The 25,551-nt window shown below is 41.8% G+C and overlaps 2 protein-coding genes across 2 annotated transcripts; both read right to left on the bottom strand.

Moving 5' to 3' along the window:
- Positions 1-3,362: 3,362 nt before the first annotated feature.
- LOC103679351 (olfactory receptor 12D3-like) lies at positions 3,363-4,390 on the bottom strand. The gene has a single exon (XM_008708861.1). The coding sequence runs from the start codon at positions 4,388-4,390 to the stop codon at positions 3,392-3,394; it is 999 nt and encodes a 332-aa protein (XP_008707083.1). The 3' UTR covers positions 3,363-3,391.
- An 18,498-nt stretch (positions 4,391-22,888) lies between these two features.
- Positions 22,889-23,818, bottom strand: LOC103679368 (olfactory receptor 12D3-like). Its single transcript, XM_008708887.1, has one exon. It carries the CDS (start codon positions 23,816-23,818, stop codon positions 22,889-22,891), a length of 930 nt encoding a protein of 309 aa, XP_008707109.1.
- Between the last annotated feature and the right edge of the window lie 1,733 nt (positions 23,819-25,551).

The following is a 25,551-nucleotide window of genomic DNA, read 5'->3' as shown; positions in this document are numbered from 1 at the left end:
TTGTATTTGAATCCTCTCTCACCCTTCTTCCTGGTTAGTCTAGGTAAAGGTTTCCCAATTTTCTTTGTTTTTTCAAAAACCCAAAGCTGTTTTGATGACTTTTATATTCTCTTACTAACCTCTGTCACTCACAGTTGACCCTTGGATAACATGGGGCTCAGAGGTACCAACATAGAAAAGCATACCTGCCTCATCCCATTACGTAGCCCAGAGTGGCTTAGTGCCAAAAAGGCTCACCTGAGAGGTTTCACCATCTGGGGAAGAGAAGAACCCCAGAACTTCTTGTCACCACCATGAATATCTGCAGCTTTTGCTACTAAAAAGATCCACAGTCTTCCTCAACGCTCAGCCTTCACCTAGTGTCAACGCTAGCTGACAGTGCTTCCTTGGCTCCCACCACTGTGTCTCCTCCACAGGGAACCGTTACCCCCAGGGACCCATTCACTGCTGTTCCTGCTCTCTGGCTTCAGGTTGCCACAGAGTCTTGCTATCTGTGGTGTCCAGGCTGTTGCTAGGCTGTACCTCACCCCCTGGGTCCTGATTTGGGCCTTTGACCTATGATCCCTGGGGCCATGCTGTTATTGGTCTGCAATCACCCCCTGTGTCCTGTGTCCCCACTTTGATCTGATATCCTTGGGACTGCAATGCCACCTGCCACTTCTCTGCATATTTCTGATAAGCTATCCAAAATGTATAAAGAACTCATACAACAAAATATCAAAAACCCAAATGTTCCCCCCCCAAAAAATGGGCAAAAGACCTGAACACACATTTTTCCAAAGAAGATATATAAATGGCCAGCAGGTGTATAAAAAGATATCATCATTTTGCTGTAAACATAAAAAGGTGTAAACTTTGCTAATCATTAGGAAAATGCAAACCAAAACCATACGTCTATCAGAACGGCTATCATCAAAAAAGACAAGAAATAACAAATGCTGGCCAGGATGTGGACAAAAGAGAATTCTAATTCACTGTCAGTAGAAATATAAATCAGTGCAGCCACTGCAGAAAATAGCATTGAGGTTCTTTAAAAAATTAAAAATAGAACTTCTCTCTCTCTCTCTCTCTCTCAAATAAATAAATAAATCTTTTTAAAAAATGGGGCATCTGGTTGGCAGAGTTGGTTAAGCATCCAACTCTTGATTTTGGCTCAGGTCATGATCTCAGGGTTTTGGGATGAAGCCCTGCATCAGGCTCCATGCTTAGTGTGGAGTCTGCTTGTCCCTCTCCCTCTGCACCCCCTCTCAATCTCTTTCTAAAATAAAATAAATATTTTAAAACTTAATTAAATTGAAATTAAAAATAGAACTGCCCTGTCACCCAGCAATAGCAATTCCATTTCTGAGTATTTACCCGAAGGGAACAAAATCACTAGGTTAAAGAGATGTCCACATCCCCATTTTCATAGCAGCATTATTCACAACAGCCAAGAGATGGAAACAACCTAGGTGTCCATCAACAGATGATGGATAAAGAATACATGGTGTATACACACAATGGAATGATATTCAGTCATAAAGAAGAAGGCAATCCTGCCATTTGCAACAACATGGGTGGACTTTGATGGTATTATGCTCAGTGAAGTAAGTCACACAGAGGACATATACTGCATGATTTCATTTATATGTGGAATCTAAAATTTAAAAATCAAACTCATAAGAATAGATCAGATATGTGTTACCAGAGGTGGGGGATAGGGTGAGTGAATTGGGTGAAGGTGGACAAAGGGTACAAACTTCAACTATTTAGATAAATAAGTACTGGGGTTGTAATACAGAACACTATGACTATAGCTACCACTGCTGGGTGGTTTATTTGAAGGGTGCTAAGAGAGTAGATTCTAAAAATATTCATCACAAGGAAAAGAATATTTATTTTATTCATAGAACGAAATTTATATAACATGATGGATACCAATAAACTTATTATGATAATCCCTTCACAATATATGTATGTCAAGTCATTATACTGCACAGCTTACACTTACACAGTGCTGTATGTCAATTATATCTAAATAAAACTGAAAGAAAAAAAGATCAAAAGAAAATATTTAAGAATTTTTCACTTCTCTTAACTTTAATGATGATTTTTACATCAGTAGTATCTCGTGGGCCAGCACACAGACTGTTATACCTTTGTGATAATCACATCAAGTATATCTGATAAAATATGGCTTCTACTTCAGACAAATACTTTCTGTGCTTCATTTCTAATTTGTAAAGAGGACTAATTAATGGGAAGGAAAACAATTCCAGCCACTCCCACCATGAGAAAAGCAAATCAAAACCTTTATCACACCTTGTTATGCTCCTAGCCCAATTTATCTATACTCCCAGCATTCCTTGGCGTTCACATAGATAAATAACAACTGGTAACCATACTTGATGCCTCTTCACACTACACATCTAAGCTACCAGCAAATACTGAAGGTTTTGTGTTCAAAATGTATGTAGAAGTTAACTTAACTTGCTGGCAGCTCTTACGCAAAGGATTATATGGGAATCCTACCTGACTCCTTGACCCCCGTTCTGTGTTCTGGACATTGTGCTCTTTCACCACCCAAGTTAGTTCAAGTCTGTTTTCCTTCAGATGCTGTATCACCCAGAGTGTGTGCTGAAGCCTTCAGATGGCCGACATGATGCCCATGGCATGGCTACCTACACCTCGCTACCCTCATTTCCCGGACAGCACCAGGCACCCTGGGCGTCTTGCTGTCCCTCACATACAGGAAGCACCCCGTACACCAACGTTTTTTCACTTGCTATTGTTTCTTTTTTTTTTTTTTTTTAAGATTATTTATTTGACAGAGATAGACACAGCCAGCGAGAGAGGGAACACAAGCAGGGGGAGTGGGAGGGGAAGAAGCAGGCTCATAGCGGAGGAGCCTGATGCGGGGCTCGATCCCATAACGCCGGGATCATGTCCTGAGCCGAAGGCAGATACTTAACAACTGAGCCACCCAGGGGCCCCTCACTTGCTATTGTTTCTGAATACAATGCTACGTCCTCATGCACCCACATCACTCTTCCTCACTTCCTTCTACATTCTGCTCAAATGTCATTTCTTAGCGAAACTTTCATTGACCCAGCCACTCCAGGGAATGCTCACCTTGGTGAGCTGATTCTTCCTCATTTCCCATGTTTTACTTTCTGAAAGAGAGGTGCATTTACTTATTCATCTTTGCATTGTCGGCCCCTCAACTGAACCAAGATCCACATCCTCATTTCACGTATTCATGGGTCTTTTCCACCGTAAAATCTTCCGCAAAATATTTCAAGTGAATGAATGACTACGTAAAGAGTAATTGGAATCATATACATGAAGAACATAGCTACCAATGGCACAAATTACTGGAAGGAAAATAAAATTCAAGAAATGTATCAGTTGATTACGGATGAGAAAATAAACGTGATAAGAATAACATACAATTTTGGCTTCTTCTAGTGTTGTCAGTGACTTTCTTCAGCTTCCTCCCAAACAATCTCCTCAGAGCCAAAGCCACCTCCTTGTTCCTAAGGGTGTATATCAGTGGATTCAGAGCCGGGGTGACAGTAGTGTGTGTGACAGCTGCAAACCGTTCCTGTATTACGGAGCCTGCGGAGGTCGGGGGAATGTAGGTGAACCCCACGGTTCCATAAAAGAGAGACACCACCATGAAGTGGGAGCCACAGGTGGTCAGAGCCTTGCGGAGCACCCCGCAGTTCTGGCTCTTGAGCAGAAGAAAGCCAATGATGTAGAAATAGGACAGGAGCGTGAGGAAGCATGCCGCCATAGCTAAGCTGCAAGTGACCATGAAAATGAGCCACTGATTGAGCTGTATGTCACCACAAGCCAATTCTAAGAGTGGCTTCACATCACAGAAGAAGTAGTTGAGCTTCAGAGAATGGCAGAAGCTCAGGCGTGCGGTCATGACAGAATGCATCAGAGCGTAAAAGAAGCTGGTGAGCCAGGCCACGGCTGCCAAGAGGACGCACACCTGGGGGCTCATGATGACAGTGTAGCGAAGTGGGTAGCAGATGGCCACGAATCGATCAAAGCCCATAATGGCCAGCAAGATGGCTTCAGTGCAGCCCAGAAAGTGGAAGAAGTGCAGCTGCGTGATGCAGCCTAGGAAAGATATGGTCCTGCGAGTGGAGAGGAGGGTTGACATTAGCTTCGGCAGTGTCACCGAAGAATAGCAGATATCCAGACAAGCGAGGTTTCCCAGGAAAAAATACATAGGGGAGTGGAGTCTTGGCTCTGAGATGACAATCACTAATATGGACCCATTTCCAAGAAGATCAGTCATGTACAGAATGAGGAAAGTCATAAAGATTACAGGCTGTAGCTCTCGCACGGAGGTCAGTTCCAGCAAAATAAACTCATTCACTGCAGTGATGTTCTCCATGGCTTTAAGGAGAAAAATAGCTGATAATTAGCAAAACTGTTCCATACAATGTATGGGTTAAATGAAACAATTTTTTTTGTCTGCAAGTTTATAAGGGTCATCTGTGGTGAGAAAAATGCTTAGCAATGTTAAAATTGAATTCATTTGCAACATAATTAAGGAAGACAGCAATATGTGAGAAAGTCTGGTCACTGTGATGTATGTAGTATACAGAAGTAAGAAGCATATTCAGAATGCTAAGCCGAACCCAAAGAACAGCCCATATGGAAGAAATGCAGATATCTAATGAATACATTTTAAAAAGTAAGATATGGCAAAAATTAACAAGTCAGGAAACAACACATGTTGGTGAGGATGTAGAGAAAGGGGATCCATCTTACACTGTTGGTGGGAATGTAGGCTGGGGCAGCCACTCTGGAAAACAATATGGAAGTTCCTCAGGACATTAAAAATAGAGCTACCCTACGACCCAGCAATTGCACTACTAGGTATTTACCCCAAAGATACAGATGTAGTGAAAAGAAGGGCCACATGCACCCCAATGTTCATAGCAGCATTGTCCACAATAGCCAAACTGTAGAAGGAGCTGAGATGCCCTTCAACAGATGAATGGATAAAGCTGCGGTCCATATATACAATGGAATATTACTCAGCCACCAGAAAGGATGAATACCCACCATTTGCACTGACATGGATGGAACTGGAGAGGATTATGCTAAGTGAAATAAGTCAAGCAAAGAAAGACAATTATCATATGGTTTCACTTACATGTGGAACATAAGCAATAGCATGGAGGACGTTAGGAGAAGAAAGGCAAAAACGAACGGGAGAAATCAGAGGGGGAGGTAAACCATGAAAGACTATGGACTCTGGGAAACAAATTGAGGGTTTCAGAGAGGTGGGGGTGGGGGATGGGCTAGCCCAGTGATGGGTTTTAAGGAGGGCACGTTTCACACGGAGCCCTGGGTGTTATACGCAAACAATGAATCATGGAACACTACATCAAAAACTAAGGATGTGCTGTATGGTGACTAACATAACATAATAAAAAAAAGAGAGAGAGAGAACGGGACTCAATGTCAGCTTCATTGATAGCATTAAAATTAATATATCTGATGGGTCCATCTGCCATATTTGTAAGAACTGAAATATTTCTGGGTACTGGTAGAAGCACAGCAATAGACTTGACTCTCCTCAGTGTATTCTAAAATAATAATAATAAAGTTCCCCACAACCTAAACCTCCATGAAACTAGAAGACATTTTTAAAAAGCCACAAACTTCAAATAGTGTGCAGGCAGAGGGCATATGAATCAGTGGTCACCTGGGCATCCCAGCGGCAGGGTGGAAACCCCACTGCACTGAGAAGTCTTAGTAGCAGAACGTTGAAAACAGCAGAAATAATCAGTCTCAAAAAGGCAGTGCCTCACACTGACTGTGACTTTCTTGGGAGCTTCAGAAAGGGCAAGCTGGGGGTGCAGACAGTATCAAAGTGAAGGGGAAAGCATGTTAGTGCATGGACATTACAAGTGTGGCAGAAGGGGGACCAGTGAGCCAGGCACCTGGGGAAGGGGTCCCTTCCCTTTTTCCATACAAACCACCTGCAGGTAACTTGTTCCCCCCAAATCCAATTTACTCATATGTGAACAATAAGTAGGGAAACGTCTGCAGCCACATGACAGTACAGTAAGAAAACAAGCCAGATGGTTTCACTCATACGTGAAACTTAAGCAAGAACACGGAGGACCACAGGGGAAGGGAGGGAAATCTGAAGGGGGAGAAATCAGAGAGGGAGAGGAACTATGAGAGACTATGGACCGTGGGAAACGAACTGAAGGTTTCAGAGGTGAGGGGGTGGGGGATGGGGTAACCAGGTGATGGGTATTAAGGAGGGCACGTGTTGTGATGAGCACTGGGCATTATACACAACTAATGAATCACCGGACACTACATCAAAAACAAACAATGTACTATACAGTGGCCAACTGAACACACTAAAAAGAAGAAAAGAAAACAACACAGAAAAAAAAAGAAAATCAAGTTTTCTCAACAGAATATATGTCATCTGAAAAAGTGTTTGTAGTGAAAAATAGGAAAGTTATTCTGTACTGTTCCTAATGGAAGCAACTGAAACCATAACAGAATGTTTTAATCGGCAAAAAATATACAAATATGTTAAACAGAAATTTAAATGAAAATACAATGATATGCAACTTTGACAAAAATCAAAATGTTTGTCAAGACATATTTGCTTGAGGGTGGCACAGATACACCAGGTAGGAATGCCAATTGATTTAACATCTGAGACAATTTGGCAAAAACTATCAAATACAAAAATCTCACAGACTCTCAACTAGCACTTCCACTTCCTAGACTGCTCTTCAGATGTGTCTGCAAATGCCAAACATTATATTCATTTAAGCATTACAAGACCACAGACCAGCTAAATGACCAAAGGCGACTAGTTAAATAATTTTAAGTACATGGGAATGTTAAATTAAACAAGGCAGCCCTCTATGCACTGTACTTAGTCATTTGCACACACACACACACACACACACACACACTCACAAACACACAGGGTAAATGCATATATGCAGGTATATGCCCTTAAACAAAAAATTAATAATTAAACAAATCAAAAAATTTGAAGCTTTTCCAGCAAAAGATTTGTTCCACAAGCCTGCTTGTTCCTTTCTGTCATTTTAACAATCTAAATTCGAAGAGATTTCCCAGTTTCTCCCACTCACTCTTTCTGATGGTCTCAATCCCTTTCTGTTAAAAAAAAAACAAAAACAAAAAACAAACTCCTAATCTAATCTCTTTCATTCTACATTCTAACTGTGAATTCACCCTACTCTTTACTCTCTTCTATACACACCTTGAATTAAATATGTATTTTTGGAGCATAAGGAAATCCAAGAATCAGTGCTGTAATATATTGATTATCTCTTTGAATAAAATAAGCAAAAAGCTTTCGCTGCTCAAAGTCTTATATGACAAACATCTCATATCTAAGTGTAGAATACATCACAAGAGACTTTGCCCTCCTTCCCTTTCTGACCACAAAACAAACAAGCTGAATCCCCTCTGACTCCCCCTAGTGAGGTCTCAGGCACAGATGTCTTGGGAACTCCTCTCAAAGGATTATTCTATTTTTCTCTTTCAATAAATAATTGTTTTCATTTTGTTGGTGTACTTATGAGACCATTTTGCTACGTCTAATGTGAAATAAAAGTTGTGGCAGAGCCTGTGATGTTCACTAAAAAAGTAAAGAAAAGAAAATACATAATAAGAATAAGACACAACTCATATCCTTAAAAATTCTAACAGTGAATGGATACAAATTGTGTCATCATTTAGAGAAATATATTAAGAAACCAAAGGATGATAAAGTTTAAACTGAGCCATTTGGATACAGAAAGGGTGCATGATTTAACTTAAGAAATGTCAAATGGAAAAGAGAAACAACCAAAATGTACTATTGGGGCTTCATCAAGATGGAAAGCTTTTGAGCAGCAGAGGAAACAGTCAACAAAACTAAGAGGCAAACCACAGAATGGGAGAAGATATCTGCAAATGACATTATGGATAAAGGGCTAGAATCCAAGATCTATAAACAACTTATCAAACTCAACACCCAAAAAGCAAAGAATCCAGTCAAGAAATGGGCAGAAGACATGAACAGACATTTCTCCAAAGAAGATACAAATTGGCCAAAGACAAATAAGAAAATGCTCCAACCTCTACGACATCAGCCAAAGCAACCTTTTTCATGACACATCCCCAAAGGCAAGAGAAACAAAAGATAAAATGAATTTATGGGACTTCATCAAGATTAAAAGTTTCTGCACATCCAAGGAAACAGTCAGAAAAACTAAGAGGCAGCCCACGGAATGGGAGAATATATTTGCAAATGACACTACAGATAAAGGACTGGTATCCAAGATCTACAAAGAACTTCTCAAACTCAATACACGAGAAACAAATAAACAAATCAAAAAATGGGCAGAAGATATGAACAGACACTTTTCCAATGAAGACATACAAATGGCTAACAGACACATGAAAAAATGTTCAAAATCATTAGCCATCAAGGAAATTCAAATCAAAACCACACTGAGATACCACCTTACGCCAGTTAGAATGGCAAAAATAGACAAGGCAAGAAACAACAATTGTTGGAGAGGATGTGGAGAAAGGGGATCCCTCCTACATTGTTGGTGGGAATGCAAGTTGGTACAACCACTCTGAAAAACAGTGTGGAGGTCCCTTAAAAAGTTAAAAATTGAGCTACCCTATGATCCAGCCATTGCACTACTGGGTGTTTACCCCAAAGATACAGACGTAGTGAAGAGAAGGGCCATATGCACCCCAATGTTCATAGCAGCAATGTCCACAAAGAGGGGAAAAAAAAAAGGGGGGTAATCAGAAGGGGGAATGAAACATGAAAGACTATGGACTATGAGAAACAAACTGAGGGCTACAGAGGGGAGGGGGGTGGGGGAATGGGATAGACCGGTGATGGGTAGTAAGGAGGGCACATATTGCATGGTGCACTGGGTGTTATACACAACTAATGAATCATCGAGCCTTACATCGAAAACCGGGGATGTACTGTATGGTGACTAACATAATATAATAAAAAATCATTATTAATAAAAAAAAATTAGAATTAAAAAAAATAAATAAATAAAAAAATAATAAGAAAATGCTCCACATCACTCAGCATCCGGGAAATACAAATCAAAATCACAGTGAGATACCACCTCACACCAGTCAGAATGGCTAAAATGAACAAGTCAGGAAACAATAAATGTTGGCAAGGATGTGGAGAAAGGGGAACAGTCTTACACTGTTGATGGGAATGCAAGCTGGTACAGCCACTCTGGAAAACAGTTTGGAGGTTCCTCAAGATGTTAAAAATGAGCCACCCTATGACCCAGCAATTTTACTAGCTGGTATATACCCCAAAGATTCAACTATAGTGATCCGAAGGAGCATCTGCACCCCAATGTTTATAGCAGCAATGTCCACAAAAGCCAAACTGTGAAAGAGCCCAGGTGTCTATCGACAGATGAATGGATAAAAAAAGATGTGGCATATATCTATATATACAATTGATTATTACTCCACCATCAGAAAGGATGAAATCCTACCATTTACATCGACATGGATGGAACTGGAGGGTACTATGCTGAGTGAAATAAGTCAAACAGAGAAAGACAATTATCATATGGTTTCACTCATGTGGAATATAAGAACCAGTGCAAAGGATCTTAGAGGAAAGGATGGAAAACTGAATGGGAAGAAATCAGAGAGGGAGACAAACCATGAGAAACTCTTGACTCTAGGAAACAAACTGAGGATTGTGGAAGGAGAGGTGGGTGGGGGGATGGGGTAACTGGGTGATGAGCATGTGATATGACTAAACCCTACATCTGACACTATGTACTATATGTTGGCTAATTGAATTGCAGTTAAAAAGAAAGAAACAACAACAACAACAACAAAAATAACAACTTCTTAGTTGTCCCCCTGCTTGTGTTCCCTGTCTTGCTGTCTGTCTCTGTCAAACAAAGAAATAAAGTCTTTAAAAAACAAAAATCATGTGACCATCTCAACTGACACAGAAAAAGCACTTGACAAGAGTCAACATCTACTTATAATAAAAACTCTCAGAAAAAATGGATATTGAGGGAATGTACCTCAACATAAAAAAAGCCATATGTAATTTCCTTTGAATTAGAAAGAATGTTTTGTATTTTCTGGATGCTAATTTTACCTTTTTGGCTGTATGTATAGTAAATATCTTTTCTTATTTTGTCTTATTTTCACCTTTATTAATAATGTCTCTTTCATACACATTTTTCCCTTAATTGCAAGTGGTCCAAAGATAGCCACTTTTCCTCATTGATTTTGATTTTCTAGTACCACGAATATATTCTCCTAAAGATCTTTCCAAATATTTAAAACTTACTTTTTACATTCATGTCTACATATATTTGTCATCTTTATGAGAAGAGAGATGATATGAAATAATGAGTTTTTAATTCATTTTTATTTTTTAATTAAATAGCAGTCAATTCTTCTAGCATGAGCTTTCCCCTACATAGCCGCCCCTGGTATGTAATACCATATTTCTCAAATACCAAAATTCCAGTGGCATTTTTCACAATAGAACAAGCAACTCTAAAATTCTTGTGGAACTGCAGAAGACCCTAAATGGCCAAAGCAATCTTAATAAAAAAGAACAAAGCTGGACAACATCACGTCTCGATTTCAAAGTATACTACAAAGTTAGAGAAACAGTATGATATTAGCATAAACACAAGCACACAAATCAATGGAATAGAATGGAGAGTCCAGAAATAAACCCATGCAAATATGATAAATTCATTTATGACAAAGGAGCCAAGAATACACAATGGAGAAAGCACTCTCTTTAATAAATGGTGTTGGATTAGCTTGTGCATTTGGGATTTTTCTAATTTTTTTTAGAGAGGCTTGGATTTTCCTCTTATGACTGCCTTTGCAGTATCCCATAGGTTTTGGACCAATTGTGCTTTCATTCTCACTGGTTTCCATGAATTCTTTAAGTTCTTCTTTAATTTCTTGGTTGACCCATTCGTCCTCTAGCAGGGTGCTCTTTAACTTCCAAGTCTTTGAGTTCCTTCCAATTTTTTTCTTGTGATTGAGTTCCAGTTTCAAAGCATTGTGGTCTGAAAATATGCAGGGAATCATCTCAATCTTTTGAGATCACCTTAAATCAGTTAAGACCTGATTTGTGACCCAGTATGTGGTCTATTCTGGAGAATGTTCCGTGTGCACTTGAGAAGAATGAGAATTCTGTTATTTTAGGGTGGATTGTTCTGTATATATCTATGAAGTCCATCTGGTTCAATGCATCATTCCAAGCTCTTGTTTCTTTGTTGGTCTTCTGCTTGGATGTTCTGTCCATTGCTATGAGTGGAATGTTGAGGTCTCCTACTACTAATGTATTATTATCAATATATTTCTTTTTCTTGGTTATTAATTGGTTTATATAATTGGATGCTCCCCTGTGGGGGGCATAGATTTACAGTTGTTAGATCTTCTTATTGGATAGACCCTTTAAGTATGATATAGCGTCCCTCTGTATCTCTTACTATGGTCTTTGGTTTAAAATCTAATTTGTCTGATATGAGGATTGCTACACCGGCTTTCATTTGAGGTCCATTTGGGTGGTAAATGGTTTTCCATCCCCTCACTTTCAATCTTGAGGTGTCTTTAGGCTCAAAATGAGTCTCTCGTAGACAGCATATGTGGCCCTGCTTTTTTACCCAATCTGCCACTCTGTGTCCTTTTGTGGGAGCATTCATCCCATTTACATTCAGAGTAACTATTGAAAGATATGAATTTAGTGCCATTATATTGCCTATAAAGTCCCTGTTTCTATAGATTGTCTCTATTTCTTTCTGGTCTATGTGACTCCTGGAGTCTTTCTTTACTTACAGTATCCCCCTTAATATTTCTTGCAGGGCTGGCTTGCTGGTCACATATTCGTTCAGTTTCTGCCTGTCCTGGAAGCTCTTCTCTCCATCCATTCTGAATGACAGCCTTGCTGGATAAAATATTCTTGGCTGCATGTTATTTTCATTTAGTACCCTGAATATGTCTTGCCAGCCCTTTCTGGCTTGCCAGGTTTCTGTGGACAGGTCTGATGTGATTCTGATGTTCCTCCCTCCATATGTAAGGAACATCTTTTCCCTGGCTATTCGCAGGATAGTTTCTTTGGCTGTAAAATTTGTAAGCTTCACTATTATATGTCTGGGCGTTGATCTATTTTTATTGATTTTGGGAGGGGTCCTCTCTGTTTCTTGGACTCGAATGCTTCTTTCCTTCCCCTAGATTAGGGAAGTTTTCAGCTATGATTTGCTCAAATATACCTTCTAGCCCTCTCTCCACCTCCTCAGGGATCCCAATAATTCTGATATTGGAATGTTTCATGGTATCATTAATCTCTCCAATCCTTTCTTCATGTGCTACTAGCAGCCTATCTCTGTTTTCCTCAACTTCCTTCCTTTTCATCAGCTTATCTTCTAGATCACCAATTTTCTCTTCTGCCTCCTTTACTTTGGCAGTTAGAATATCCAGTTTAGACTGCATCTCATTCATAGCATTTTTTTAGTTCATCCTGATTAGTTCTCATTTCTGCTCTTAGAGATCCTATCTTTTCACTAATCTTTTTTTTCAAGCCTAGCTCTTGACTTTACGATTGCTATGCTGAATTCTATCTCTGACATCTTGCTTATATTCATATCCATTAGTTTTGTGGCATAAGATATTGTCTTTGTTTCTTTTCTTTGTTGAGAGTTCCTCCTCCTAGTCATTCTGTCAAGGGATGGTTGAGTACATGAGCAGAGTCCAAAATATCAACCACAACCAAAGCAAGATGCACACTAGCAAAATCCAGAGTGGTCCGAAGCCACCACTGAAAAATGAAGTGCAAGAATAACATTTAAAATTTTTTTAAAAATTTAGAAAGCCCCTTTCTAAGGGGCTATAATCTCTGTATGGACAAAATAGGGTGCTTCAGTTGTTCCTGGGTGTATTTTGGTCTGTGTGTTAGAGGACACTACGTTCAAAAATCATAAGGAAAGTAGGGGCGCCTGGGTGGCACAGCGGTTAAGTATCTGCCTTCGGCTCAGGGCGTGATCCCGGCGTTCTGGGATCCAGCCCCACATCAGGCTCCTCCGCTGGGAGCCTGCTTCTTCCTCTCCCACTCTCCCTGCTGTGTTCCCTCTCCCGCTGGTCTCTATCTCTGTCAAATAAATAAATAAAATCTTTTTTAAAAATCATAAAGTAAAACTTGTATATATGTGAAGGTAAAATCGAATAGTGAAAAAAGGACTACAATGAAGAATGTATCTATAAAAATATATGTGTGAAAAATACAAGATATTGTGCTATGAAATATAAGTTTATATAATAAATATCTAGTTGAATTGAGAAGGTAAAAGGAAAAAATCGAGAAAAAGCATAAAAGAAAAATAGAAAAAATAAAAAGAAAAGGAGAATTTTATATGAAAAATAAACAAGTCATGAGGCCACACCTGGAGCTCAATATACAATTTTCCCCTGGCGTTGGGATTTTACAGTCTTATGGGATCCATAGGATTGTCATCCACCTATTCTTCCAACCTGTCTTCTGGGGGAGGGGCCTGCCCCCTGTTTCTCAGGTAACCCTGCCTGGGCGGGGTTGCCCCGCCCCTGTCAGGGGGAGGGGCTCAGTGGAAACTGGCTTTCTGTGTGGCTCTTGTTCCCCGGGGGCTTTCTGCTCCTCTTCAGAGGGTCAGAGCATAAATGGCCATGGCCAAACCTCTGGCCCAGAGCAGAAAAATCTCAGTCTGCCCTCTTTAATAAACCCTCCAGGGCAAACAGTCTCCAGTTCTGCCTGCAACGCTGAAAACCACAGCCTCCTGGCTGTGTGTGCCCACAGCAATCCTCTCAGAAGTGTTTTCGGGCCTGGGAGAGTCTCGGCCCTTTGTGATTCTAAAGCCTCCAGCAGCCACAGGCTCACGTATGCACCGAAGCTCCTTGATCAAGTCTGAGCGCCACTCTTAAGCCCTTCCTGGACCACTACCGCTCTGCGAGTTTTTGCCCCGTCACAGGTGTAGGTTCCAGATTTTTTCAGGCTGCCCAAGAGAAGAGGGATTATCCACCAGCCCCGCTGGAGGTTTGTGGCAATCCAGGCTGAGAGTCCATTCCTGGGCTCACTGACCATAACCTGCTTCCTGGCTCCAGTGCTCGTGTACTCTACTGGTTCAGGGACCCCCTTTCACTCTGCAGCTCCTTGTATCCCAAGACCATAATGCACTACATAGAATTCTGGCTTTCCATTTCCAGAGCCCCTTTCAGAGAGGGATGTCTCTCCCTAGAGCAGATTTCTCAGTGTTCCAATTTTGTGCTCTGATGTTATATCAGTTTCCAGGCTCTGGCTTATGGAGGCTCCTCCCCCTTCTGTTTATCTTCTGATAGCTCCCCATAGAGTCACAACTCTGCATGTCCTATCGCATAAAACAGTAGTTTTTCTGCTTGCAGAGATCCAGATATATATTCTTACATCTCAGGCTGACTTTGTGGGAGTTCAAAATGATTTGGTAGATATCCAGCTAAATTCAAGGGACCAGTTGAAATGGGGTGCCCTCCTTGCCCACCATCTTGCCTCCTCCCCACCAAAGTGGATCTCATTGTGGTTTTGATTTGTATTTCCCTGATGCCAAGTGATGTGGAGCATTTACTCATGTGTCTGTTGGCCATTTGTGTGTCTTCTTTGGAGAAGTGTCTGTTCATGTCTTCTGCCCATCTCTTGACTAGATTCTTTGTTTTTTGGGTGTTGAGTTTGGTAAGTTTTTTTTATGTTCCATTAGCCAACATATAGTACATCATTAGTTTTTGATGTAATGTTCAACACTTCATTGGTTGCATATAACGCCCAGGGCTCATCACATCATGTGCCCTCCTTAATGAGTTTGATAAGTTCTTTATAGATCTTGAAATCTAGTCCTTTATCTGATGTGTCATTTGTAAATATCTTCCCCCATTCCGTAGGTTGCCTTTTAGTTTTGTTGACTGTTTCCTTGGCTGTGCAGAAGCTTTTTATCTTGATGAAGTCCCAATACTTCACTTTTGCTTTTGTTTCCCTTGCCTTTGGAGACGTGTGTAGCAAGAAGTTCCTACAGCATAGGTCGAAGAGGTTGCTGCCTGTGTTCTCCTCTAGGATTTCGATGGATTCCTGTCTCACATTGAGGTCTTTCATCCATTGTGAGTTTATCTTTGTGTATGGTGTGAGAGCGTGGCCTAGTTTCATTCTTCTACATGTGGCTGTCCCGTTTTCCAGCACCATTTATTGAAGATTTTGTTTCCTTGCTGATCTCTGTGCCTGTGTTTATAGCAGATGGTTTGACAGGATACTAAGAATAGAAAGCCCCCCAGGGGCGCCTGGGTGGCACAGCGGTTAAGCGTCTGCCTTCGGCTCAGGGCGTGATCCTGGCGTTATGGGATCGAGCCCCACATCAGGCTCCTCTGCTATGAGCCTGCTTCTTCCTCTCCCACTCCCCCTGCTTGTGTTCCCTCTCTCGCTGGCTGTCTCTCTCTCTGTCAAATAAATAAATAAAATCTTAAATAAAAAAAAAGAATGGAAAGCCCCTTCTATCAGTTATTATTAATATGTATAAGTTGCTTGATATTACATAGATTCTTGGGATTTTTACTGACATATAATTGATATATAACAGTGTTTTATTTTTAGTATACAACACAATGATTTGATATTGGTATAAATTTTTAAATAAGTTTAGTTAACTATCAATATTGCACATAGTTACCAGTTTTTTTTTCTTGTGTTTAAAACTTCTAAGTATTACTCTCTTTTCAATGTTCAAGTAAGCAGGACAGTATTGTTAACTGTAGTCACATGCTGTCCATGACGTCCCAGACTTATTTGTAACTGTAAGTCTGAATCTTCACCCATTTCTCTAGGAGGATTTCCTCTGAAAAGTGTCAAAGCTCCTTGTTATGCAGTCTTCCCCGCAGAAGCAGAAATGGATTCAGACTTTTCTTAACAACAAGGTAGTTTTAGAAATGCTGTAATTTTTGGAAAATGTCTTGAGACGAGTTTAGTGTGGCTACAGATCTCTTCAGAGTAAGTAGTCTCAACACTGCACACAATTAAGTAGGATGACCTTGTGCTAGCGTGACCTTGTAATACCTGATCGTATGATGCATCACTCGCTTTCTTTCTAATGAGGCCTTGTGGCTGATGGTAACATCCTGCTCTCAAGCCATCCCGTTGCATGGAAACCGCAAAACGCTGCCCCTCTGCACAACGCAGATGCCCTCATCAGCACACTGCAGCTCCGCTCATGTCTCGGGAAATGAAAACCTGCAACACAACCGGTCTCAGCTGGGCTCTGTGGCTGCAACGGGAATACCCCTGAACAGATTCCTAGCTCCCCTGTCCCAGAGAGAGCTTCCGACTTCCCGCGCTAAAGACCTTCCTTTTCACTGTCACTAAACAGTCTGGATTAAACTAGTGAAATTCCAAAGTTGCATGATTCCATGCTTTCCAGCTTCTGTGGACTCTCCAGGGTTTGGACACAAGAGACGGTGCCGTCAGCATAATGCCTCAGACAGAGCTCAGCATCTGCCGTCAGGATGCCTGGGTTTGAAATCCTAACTCCATCACCCCCAGTGAATGATGGGCTTCATTCACTTTGGGCTGCTTGTTTAACATCTGCAGTGTCTGGCTTTCACTACTGTAAAATTGAGGTAACGGCATCGTATAGCACTGTAATTACTGAAACTAGTAATTACAATATGGTAATCACAAGTACTATGTACCAGTAACTGCTCCCGGGAAACTTTCAAGGGAGTGGGAAAGAGATATCACAGGAAAATAGACTAATCAAAGGTGTGATATAAAGCAATAGCTTAAGGAATAGAGTTTTGCTTCAGTGCCACAAATGTCCTCTAGAGTCAGTGAGAGCCATAGCTCAGAGGTACCCCAGTCAGGGACCAAAGGAACTGGAGTGTTTATACTCCCAAAGCCGTCAGTCCTTGGTTAATGCTTACCCCCAGTGGAATGCAAATTCCCCGACGTTTCTAGTTCTATTAACACACAGGATATGCAGGTTCTGGCTGTCTATGGTTGATCTCCTGACAAAAAGATGGAGTAACTGGCTATTGGGAGTTAAAGAAAGCAGCAAGGTGGTGTGCATGAAAATAGGAATGGTTTCTGAAAGATCATGGGCAGAGAACTTGCAGGACCTGCCACTGCGCCCTGGCCCCACTGTCGTAAGCTTCTCACTTCAACTCCTCTCCAGTAATGCTTCAGAATACAAGCGGGGCACCAATTTCTAGGGGAAATATAATAACAAAAGAAGGATTTATGGGATGAAATATGGTCTCCACTACTGTAGCTGAGCCTTATGTCATAATTGATATTTATCATTTCCTTCCTCTACCACTATTCTAAATCCCCTTAACCCTTGGCCAGTACTTCCACTCATCTGGGTTTTGTAGTGTTTTAATCTGAGGGCCCTGAGCCTCTGGTTATGACTTTGTCAGCCTATGGCTACTAATTCTTCCCGCTCTTGGTTAAAATCTGTCATGAGGGCACCAGAGACGTCCCACAGGGTCCCCTGAATTCCAGACATACTGCCTCTGGAACCCATTATGCAGCAGGAGCTCTGACCACTGGTGAAGATCAAAGGCAGTTTTCACTACCGCCGACTGATAAATCACGTGAAGAGTGACAAATGACGAGGTAGCAGCCATAGCTTGTGGCTTGTATCTCCCGGGGGGAAGCATCACACCCTCCTTGGAAAAAGGCACCCTAGCTCCACTACACTCAAAATTATGAGACAGTGACACAACACACCCAAGTGATCATGAGAGGCGATGCTTCCACCCCCCCGCCCGTGACTGGACCCTCTCCTCCACCACAAAATACCCTCTGTGGACACCTATCTCAGAAGCTGAGGCAACACATCATAGGCGCAGAAGACGTGCTGTGGAGTGGCTTCCTTGGCGTGAGGCAGTGTTACACATCTTCCGCGTGAAATTAATCAGACCCTCTACAAGCCGTCAGATATCAGTGCTGAGGGAACCCTGCAGGAAAGAGTCCAGTGTATCTGACTTGCTGCCTAGAGACTGATCTGCCCCCTTAAAGGTTGGGCACCATGCCAGCGGCTAGGGCTGTGCTCCACTGCTTGAGATCAGACATTCACTAGCAGGGGTGGTAATGATATCCACGTTGGTGAGAGAAGCCAACACTCACACCGGCCTGTGTATAGCTTCATTCTCTGCAGCCACAGCTACTCAGTGTCTGAGCACAGGAACAGCAGCTGCCTGACACCTGCAGCGGAGTTAGGCTGTTAATATGCTTGTTTGGTTCTCCTCTGGAGCGCGTGCTGCGCTGAGCACTAAGGCTCAGCATAGAGATTCACGTACTTCACGTACACTCCTGTACGTCCATCACCATGTGTCCTCCAGAGCCCTGTGGCTCCCATCCTTCAATACTGACCCTTCCGATCCCATGAACAGCCAGTCAAGATCTTTGCTGCCTGTGCGTCTGTGTAAGCACTTACTTGGGGCCATGATCTTCTCCAGACAAATAATGACCAGATGCCTTGTATGGATCTTTGCCCATTTGAGATATGGCCCCTCACCACTATTTTCAGAAACTCCCCTAATGGGAACTTTAGTGCAGTAGCAATTCGCTTTCAGTTCAAAATAAAATCAGGGCTTTTTTTTTTTTTAAGATTTTATTTATTTAGCTGACAGAGAGAGAGAGGGTGCGCACAAGCAGGGGTAGTGGCAGGCGGAGGGAGAAGCAGGCTCCCTGCTGGGAAGGGAGCCCGATGTGGGACTTGATCCCAGGACCCATCATGACCTGAGCCAAAGGCAGCTGCTTAACCAACTAAACGACACAAGTGTCCCAAATCAGGGCATTTCAACCATGAACTGAGTCAATGTGTTTTTTCCTCTGCACGTGCACAAGGGAGACCTCATGTGAAGTCATGAGTTTAGGTACAGTTTTTGGTACAACTGAAGAAATTGACTCAGGTTGGGAGGGTGGTCTTGGAAACATGTTCACATACTTATTGGGCCCTGGACATGCTCTAAACTTAGTCCGTCACCCAGCTACCCCACTGGGTAGCGAGGAGAGCACATGTTGTGATGAGCACTAGGTGTTATATGCAACTAATGAATCATGGACCACTATATCAAAAACTAATGATGTATTATTATATGTTGGCTAATTGAACATAATCAATCAATCAATGTAAAGGGGAAAAAACTTATTCCAGATATACCACTTTCTTGAATGAAAGGTTGCTTTGTACTCATGCAAACTTATGACCTGATGGGTCCGAGAGCAGCCAGCTTGTGGAGGGAAATTTTCTTCACGTAGTTGCTCGATTCTGTGACCAGCTCCTCAGGCTGTAGCACAGTGGGAGCTGCTTTAGAAATCATAATCAGTTCTAGGCTGCCAATGACATAGTTCACTCTAGAGCCCCAAGGAGCTTGTACTGAAGCTCTCCTATTGGATATCCTAAAGAATTTTTATCTGCACAGGCACGTCTAACACCATAGTATCTTCTGGATCATATCGTCACCAGCCTGACCCCCTGAGCTCAGGAAATTTCTTGTAGAAGCTTCCCTTAACTGTCAGTCTTACCTTTTAGAAACAAACTAATGGACTGCTGGAACAGAAAAAGAAATATTTGAGGAATATCCCCAAATCTGACTTATGCTCATTCCAAAACCCAAGAAGGCTTACCAAGAATGTTGCATCTTAGTTAAGAATAGAAGATACAAGACTCAATAATATGTCCTTTTCATTGAAGTGGGTATTCATGCGCTCCAGACCCCTAGACTTATAAAAGCCTTATCAGCTCAGAAAGCCTATGGATCTTTGAGAGTTCATGTCCCTGCCTCTGAAGCACGTGAGTCTTATCAGAGCCTCTCACTACTTCCTGCTCAGTAGATGCAATTAACACAGTGTTATTGGTACACAAGAGATACTTTCTGCATAATTATCAGACGGCCAAGATCCCTTTGGACTATTTTGTGACAGAATTAGAGAAGTAGGGGTGCCTGGTTGGCTCAGTCGGTGGGGTGTGCAAGTCTTGATCTCGGGGTGTGGGTTTGAGCCCCACATTGGGTGTAGAGACTACTTAAAAATAAAATCTTGAAAAAACAAGAATTAGAGAACTAATATAGCCCCAAAACAAGACCATGAATGTGTGCTGTTGGTAATTTCAAGTGAAGACCAAGTATTTCTGATTCTCCTTACTAATGATTATTGAACTTCATGCAAATCACTAACCATAGTTGCCTGGTGTAGCCAACTCAGTTACATAATCAGAGACCTCAAAATGATGAGTGGGTGGTCCTGTGAGAACACAGAATTCACTGTGGGATGGATTTAGACCAATGACCCTTTCGTCATCTGCCCTTTATACAACACCCCCGAGTCTAACAGAGAATCATCATATTTGGAATTACTTGTTCTCATGTTAGTTTAGACTCTCTATCCAAAACCTCTTAAAAGATGAGCATTTTTCCCTTTCCAAAACATGTAATTAGTGAGATAAAGGGTCATAGGTCTCTCTCGAATGAGAACTAGGAAAACTGCCACCATATAAACTTTCTATGACATGGCAGGACTTTCCTGAAGGGGACCTTGCATCGCCTTGAATTGACAGGCTTTGAGAATGGGTTCAGATCTGGAAACTGAATGAGAAATCATAATTTTCCATTAAGATGGCTTATATCAGCCTTCCACTCACCCATTCTTGATACATAACAAGCAACCAATATCTTTGTTGTTTGTGTAGAAATTTTCTTATGATATATTTTCCAGTACCATCAATTCATGCAAGTCAAGATCCCCTAATGTTCATTTCAACCTTGCTGCCTGGTATAAGTTCATCTATTTTGTCTGACAGACATTCTGTTAATCACATCTCTGAGGAAATGTACCAAGAATTGTTTAGTTATAATCGGCTAACATCAACACACTATCAGAATTACTTAAGGCTGTGAATTACAGAAGGATTTAGTGTGTGTTTGTGTGTGTGTGTGTGTGTGTGTGTGTGTGTGTGTGTGTAAAAGAGGGACACCAAGACAGAGTATAATGACTTCTAATACCAACGACCTGGAATTAGACCAAACTCCACAAGAGTGTCCTCCCTCCAGACACTAGCCACAAGTTTGGGAGTCACCAGACCCCTGCTTCTGACTACCTGGCTACAAATTTGGAGGTTACTACATCCTTAGGTGTAATAATTTGCTGGAATGACTCATAGAACTCAGGAAACTATACTTATGATTAGAATTTTATCATAGAAAAGGATACAAATCAGAACAAGCCAGAAGGAGAGATACATAGAACAAACTCTGGGAGGGTCCCAAATGCAAAGATTCCTTGTCCTCAAAATGTGTTACCTTCCTGGCATATTGATGTTTGCATTATGCAGGACCCTCCAGAAAAGCAGAATCATCAGAATATATCACTATCTAATCTATCTATCTGGGGATATTTATTATAGGAATGGCTCATTCACTTATAGAGACCAGTAAGTCCCATGATCTTCCAACTGCAAGCTGGAGAACCAAGGAAGATGGTGGAATAATTCAGTCTGAGCATAATGGCCACCAGGATCACCAATGCCCAAGGGTAGGAGAAGATCGATGTCCATCTTCTATCTTTTTATTCTACTTGGGACTTTGGTGGGTTGTGTGATGCCCCCTGCAATTCACGAGGGGGACCTTCTTTACTAGTTATTCAGTTCACCAACTCAAATGCTAATCTCTTTCAGAAGCAAGTGTTTGCGTGCACACACACACACACACACACACACGCACGCACACACAGAGCAATAATGTTTTACTAGCTCTCTGGGCATCCTTTAGCCCAGAGAACATCCCAGTCAAGTTGACACAAAAAATTAACCATCACATGGACACCTGGGTGGTTCATTCGTTAAGCATCTGCCTTCAGCTCAGGTCATGATCCCAGGGTCCTGGAATTGAGTCCTGCATCAGGCTCCTTGCTCAGTAGACAGTCTGCTTCTCCCTCTGCCTGCCACTCCCCTTCTTGTGCACTCTCTCTCTCTCTGGCAAATAAATAAATAAAATCTTTATTTAAAAAAAAACTGACCATCACAATGTTCAGAATGTGCAGTGCCAACCAAGGAAGCTTGCTGGAGCCTCGGCGTCCAGAGTTTTCATTAAATTTTGTTGCACAGGTGGGATTGACAGAATCATTGCCATGGGGCTGAGCTCACCCTCCAACCTCCCTCCTCTCTAGAGATCAGGCTGCTATCAGCATAACTCAAAGCCTCAAACCTCTAACCACATGGCTGGTATTTCTAGCAGGACCAGCCCCATCCTGAAGCTGTCTTGGGGCCATACGAGTCACCGTATGAGCATAAGCCCAGGTGTGATCCAAGTGGCTCATGAACAACAAAGACACCATGTCACTTGGGGAATTCTGAGAGTTTTAGAAGCTCTATTTCAGAAACCCAGGACAGAGACCAGATAAATTCTTTATTCTGTTGTAGGTGCCTGTCCTCATCTCTCCCCATCCTTCCTACCTCCTTTTAGTTCTCTGTCAAATGTGTACTTACGGATTTGCTTATTGTTACACCAAACTTGAAGCTTCATGAGACTGTGGAATTTGTCTCACTACTATGTTTCCTGTCCCTACTACACTGTCTGACATAATATATGCTCAATGACTATCTCTTAAATAAATGACTGGATGAATAAACACTGACCCAATAATGATTATACATTAATGAGCGCAGAACATAGTGACAAGGGCTACAGATGCCTGAGAGAAAAATAGAAATCGAGTAGACCATTCATTACAAGGAAGGGACAACTGCCTCAATGGACATCAGATGTCAGTCCCATTAGTCCCAGAGGTGCTTCTGGCAGTCTTTCAGCAAAACTTCCTCCCAAAGATCTTCTTCAGAGCCAACCTCACTTCTTTATTCCTAAGAGTGTATATCAGTGGGTTCATCACTGGTGTGACTGCACTGTAGATAACAGCCACCATCCGGTCCTGAGTCATGGAGGTGCCTGAGGCTGGACGGATGTATGTGAAGCCCACGGGTCCATAGAAAAGACACACCACCATGAGGTGGGAGGCACACGTGGACAGAGCCTTGTGGAGCATTCTGTAGGACCGATGCTCGAACAGAAGGAAGCCAACGACATAGAGGTAGGAGAGAAGAGTCAGGAAGAAAGCGCCCATGGCAATGCTGCCTGTGACAATGGTGAGAAGCCACTGATTGAGCAGTGTGTTACTACAGGCCAGCTCCAGGAGGGGCTTCACATCGCAGAAGAAGTGATTGAGCTTCAGAGAGTGGCAGAAGCTCAGGCGTGCGGTCATGACAGAATGCATCAGAGCGTAAAAGAAGCTGGTGAGCCAGGCCACGGCTGCCAAGAGGACGCACACCTGGGGGCTCATGATGACAGTGTAGCGAAGTGGGTAGCAGATGGCCACGAATCGGTCAAAGGCCATCATAGCCAGCAAGGTGGCCTCAGAGCAGCCCAGAAAGTGGAAGAAGTGTAGCTGCGTGATGCAGCCTAGGAAAGATATGGTCCTGCGAGTGGAGAGGAGGGTTATTAGCACCTTGGGCAGCGTCACCGAAGAATAGCAGATATCCAGACAAGAGAGGTTTCCCAGGAAAAAATACATAGGGGAGTGGAGTTTGGGCTCCAAAGTCACAATCACCAATATAGCTCCATTTCCAACCAAGCTTATCAAGTAAAGGACGAGGAAAATCACAAAGAAGAAGGGCTGCAGCTCCTGAACACTGGTCAGTCCAAGTAAGAGAAACTCATTCACGGTCGTGACATTCTCCATTGCTTGGGGCGGAAATGTGACAATAATAATGAGTTAACTTTTCTGAATTTGGTTTAAAGATTTTTTTTTTATTTTTTCCCTTGCTCTATCATTCATAGTGCAGCAGCAATCAAGTTTTTAAAAAAAATTTTTATTATGTTATGTGAGTCACCACACATCATTAGTTTTTGATGTAGTGTTCCGTGATTCATTGTGTGGTATTAAGAAGGGCACGTATTGCATAAAGATTTTATTTTTAAGTATTCTCTACACCCGACATAAGCCTTGAACTTAGAACCTCAAAATCAAAGAGTCACCTGCTCACCGACTCAGCCAGTGAGGCGCGCCCTGAATTTTCTATTTTACATAGTGGGTGTTAAAGCAAGTTTACTATTTGGAAGAACCTAGGAGTGAACTACAATGTAAAGAATATTTAGGAGTGGTAAAGCTAAATTTACTTGCAACAAAATTAGGGAAGAATAATGTACCTCGTAAATTCTGAACTGGTAAAATGATATGAGACTAGTCAAAGCAGCACGTTATGAAGAAATCAAATATAGATAATGGGGACTTTTTAAAAGTAGGAAATGTGGGACATGACCATAACCTCACATTAGGCATTAGAATTCAAGATTGGGCAAATTTAACACATGTAACTCAGGGAAACTGTTGTTCAGCTTATGATTCTAGGTTCTGGCAGCAGCACAGATCTAACCTTGTGAGGATTTCCCTTCTTCTCCTCAGAAACATCAAACCCACAGGGAACTAGCACATCCTCCCTGACCACCAAAACCTTCAGGAAAATTAAGAGACATAAAACCCGGAAACTTCAAATATTACATGAGTAGAGGATAAAAACACAAAATTAACATCAGCAGTCACAAGATTGCAGGCTGGCAGTGGGGCTGTGGCTATAGTTGAGAAAAACTTGAAATAGTGAGAAGTCCTAACAGTAGGAGAACTGTGAAAACACCCCAAAGTTTTTAGCCCTTGAGAGTGCCCCACACTTACAAGGGAAAAAAAAATTGAAAGAAGGCAAGGCATAAATTCTGAGGGATAGAAAAGGCATAGTAAATATAAGAACAAAGAAAGCCTTGCTATTTGTAAAATCTAATAATCACCATCCTGTCGACCAAAGGGGAAGCCCTGCAACTAAGGAACTAGAAAAACTGATACTCTCTCTCATCCACCTATACTAAGATTTCCCAGCTAATAATTGGTCCAAAATAGCATATTGCAATGTAAGCTCCCAATAAAATAACTTCAAAAGCTGACAGAAATAATGAAAACATAATCAAATCCACCATCATAAAAAGAAGCTTTAACATATCTCTCTATATACTGATAGAAAAAGCAGCCAAGAGGGGCGCCTGGGTGGCACAGCGGTTAAGCGCCTGCCTTCGGCTCAGGGCGTGATCCCGGCGTTATGGGATTGAGCCCCACATCAGGCTCCTCCGCTGGGAGCCTGCTTCTTCCTCTCCCACTCCCCCTGCTTGTGTTCCCTCTCTCTCTGGCTGTCTCTATCTCTGTCAAATAAATAAATAAAATCTTTAAAAAAAAAAAGAAAAAGAAAAAGCAGCCAAGAAGTTAGTAAGAATATCAACATCTGAACAAGATAATTTACAGGTTTGGTTCACATATATAGAACAAGAAAAAAATTTACACACACACAAAGAGAAAACACAAACCAAGAGAATATGTCATGACCCTCGATACACCATAAAGGTAGTTCTTGAGGCAGAAGGAAAGGATCC

The sequence above is a fragment of the Ursus maritimus genome, unplaced genomic scaffold (assembly GCF_017311325.1).
Source record: "Ursus maritimus isolate PB19 unplaced genomic scaffold, ASM1731132v1 scaffold_28, whole genome shotgun sequence".
NCBI lineage: Eukaryota > Metazoa > Chordata > Mammalia > Carnivora > Ursidae > Ursus > Ursus maritimus.
This window is presented reverse-complemented; position numbering and strand designations above follow the sequence as displayed.

Excerpts from the sequence above, each read along its gene's own strand:
- LOC103679351 (XM_008708861.1), bottom strand. The coding sequence starts at position 4,390 with ATGGAGAACATCACTGCAGTGAATGAGTTTATTTTGCTGGAACTGACC.
- LOC103679368 (XM_008708887.1), bottom strand. The coding sequence starts at position 23,818 with ATGGAGAATGTCACGACCGTGAATGAGTTTCTCTTACTTGGACTGACC.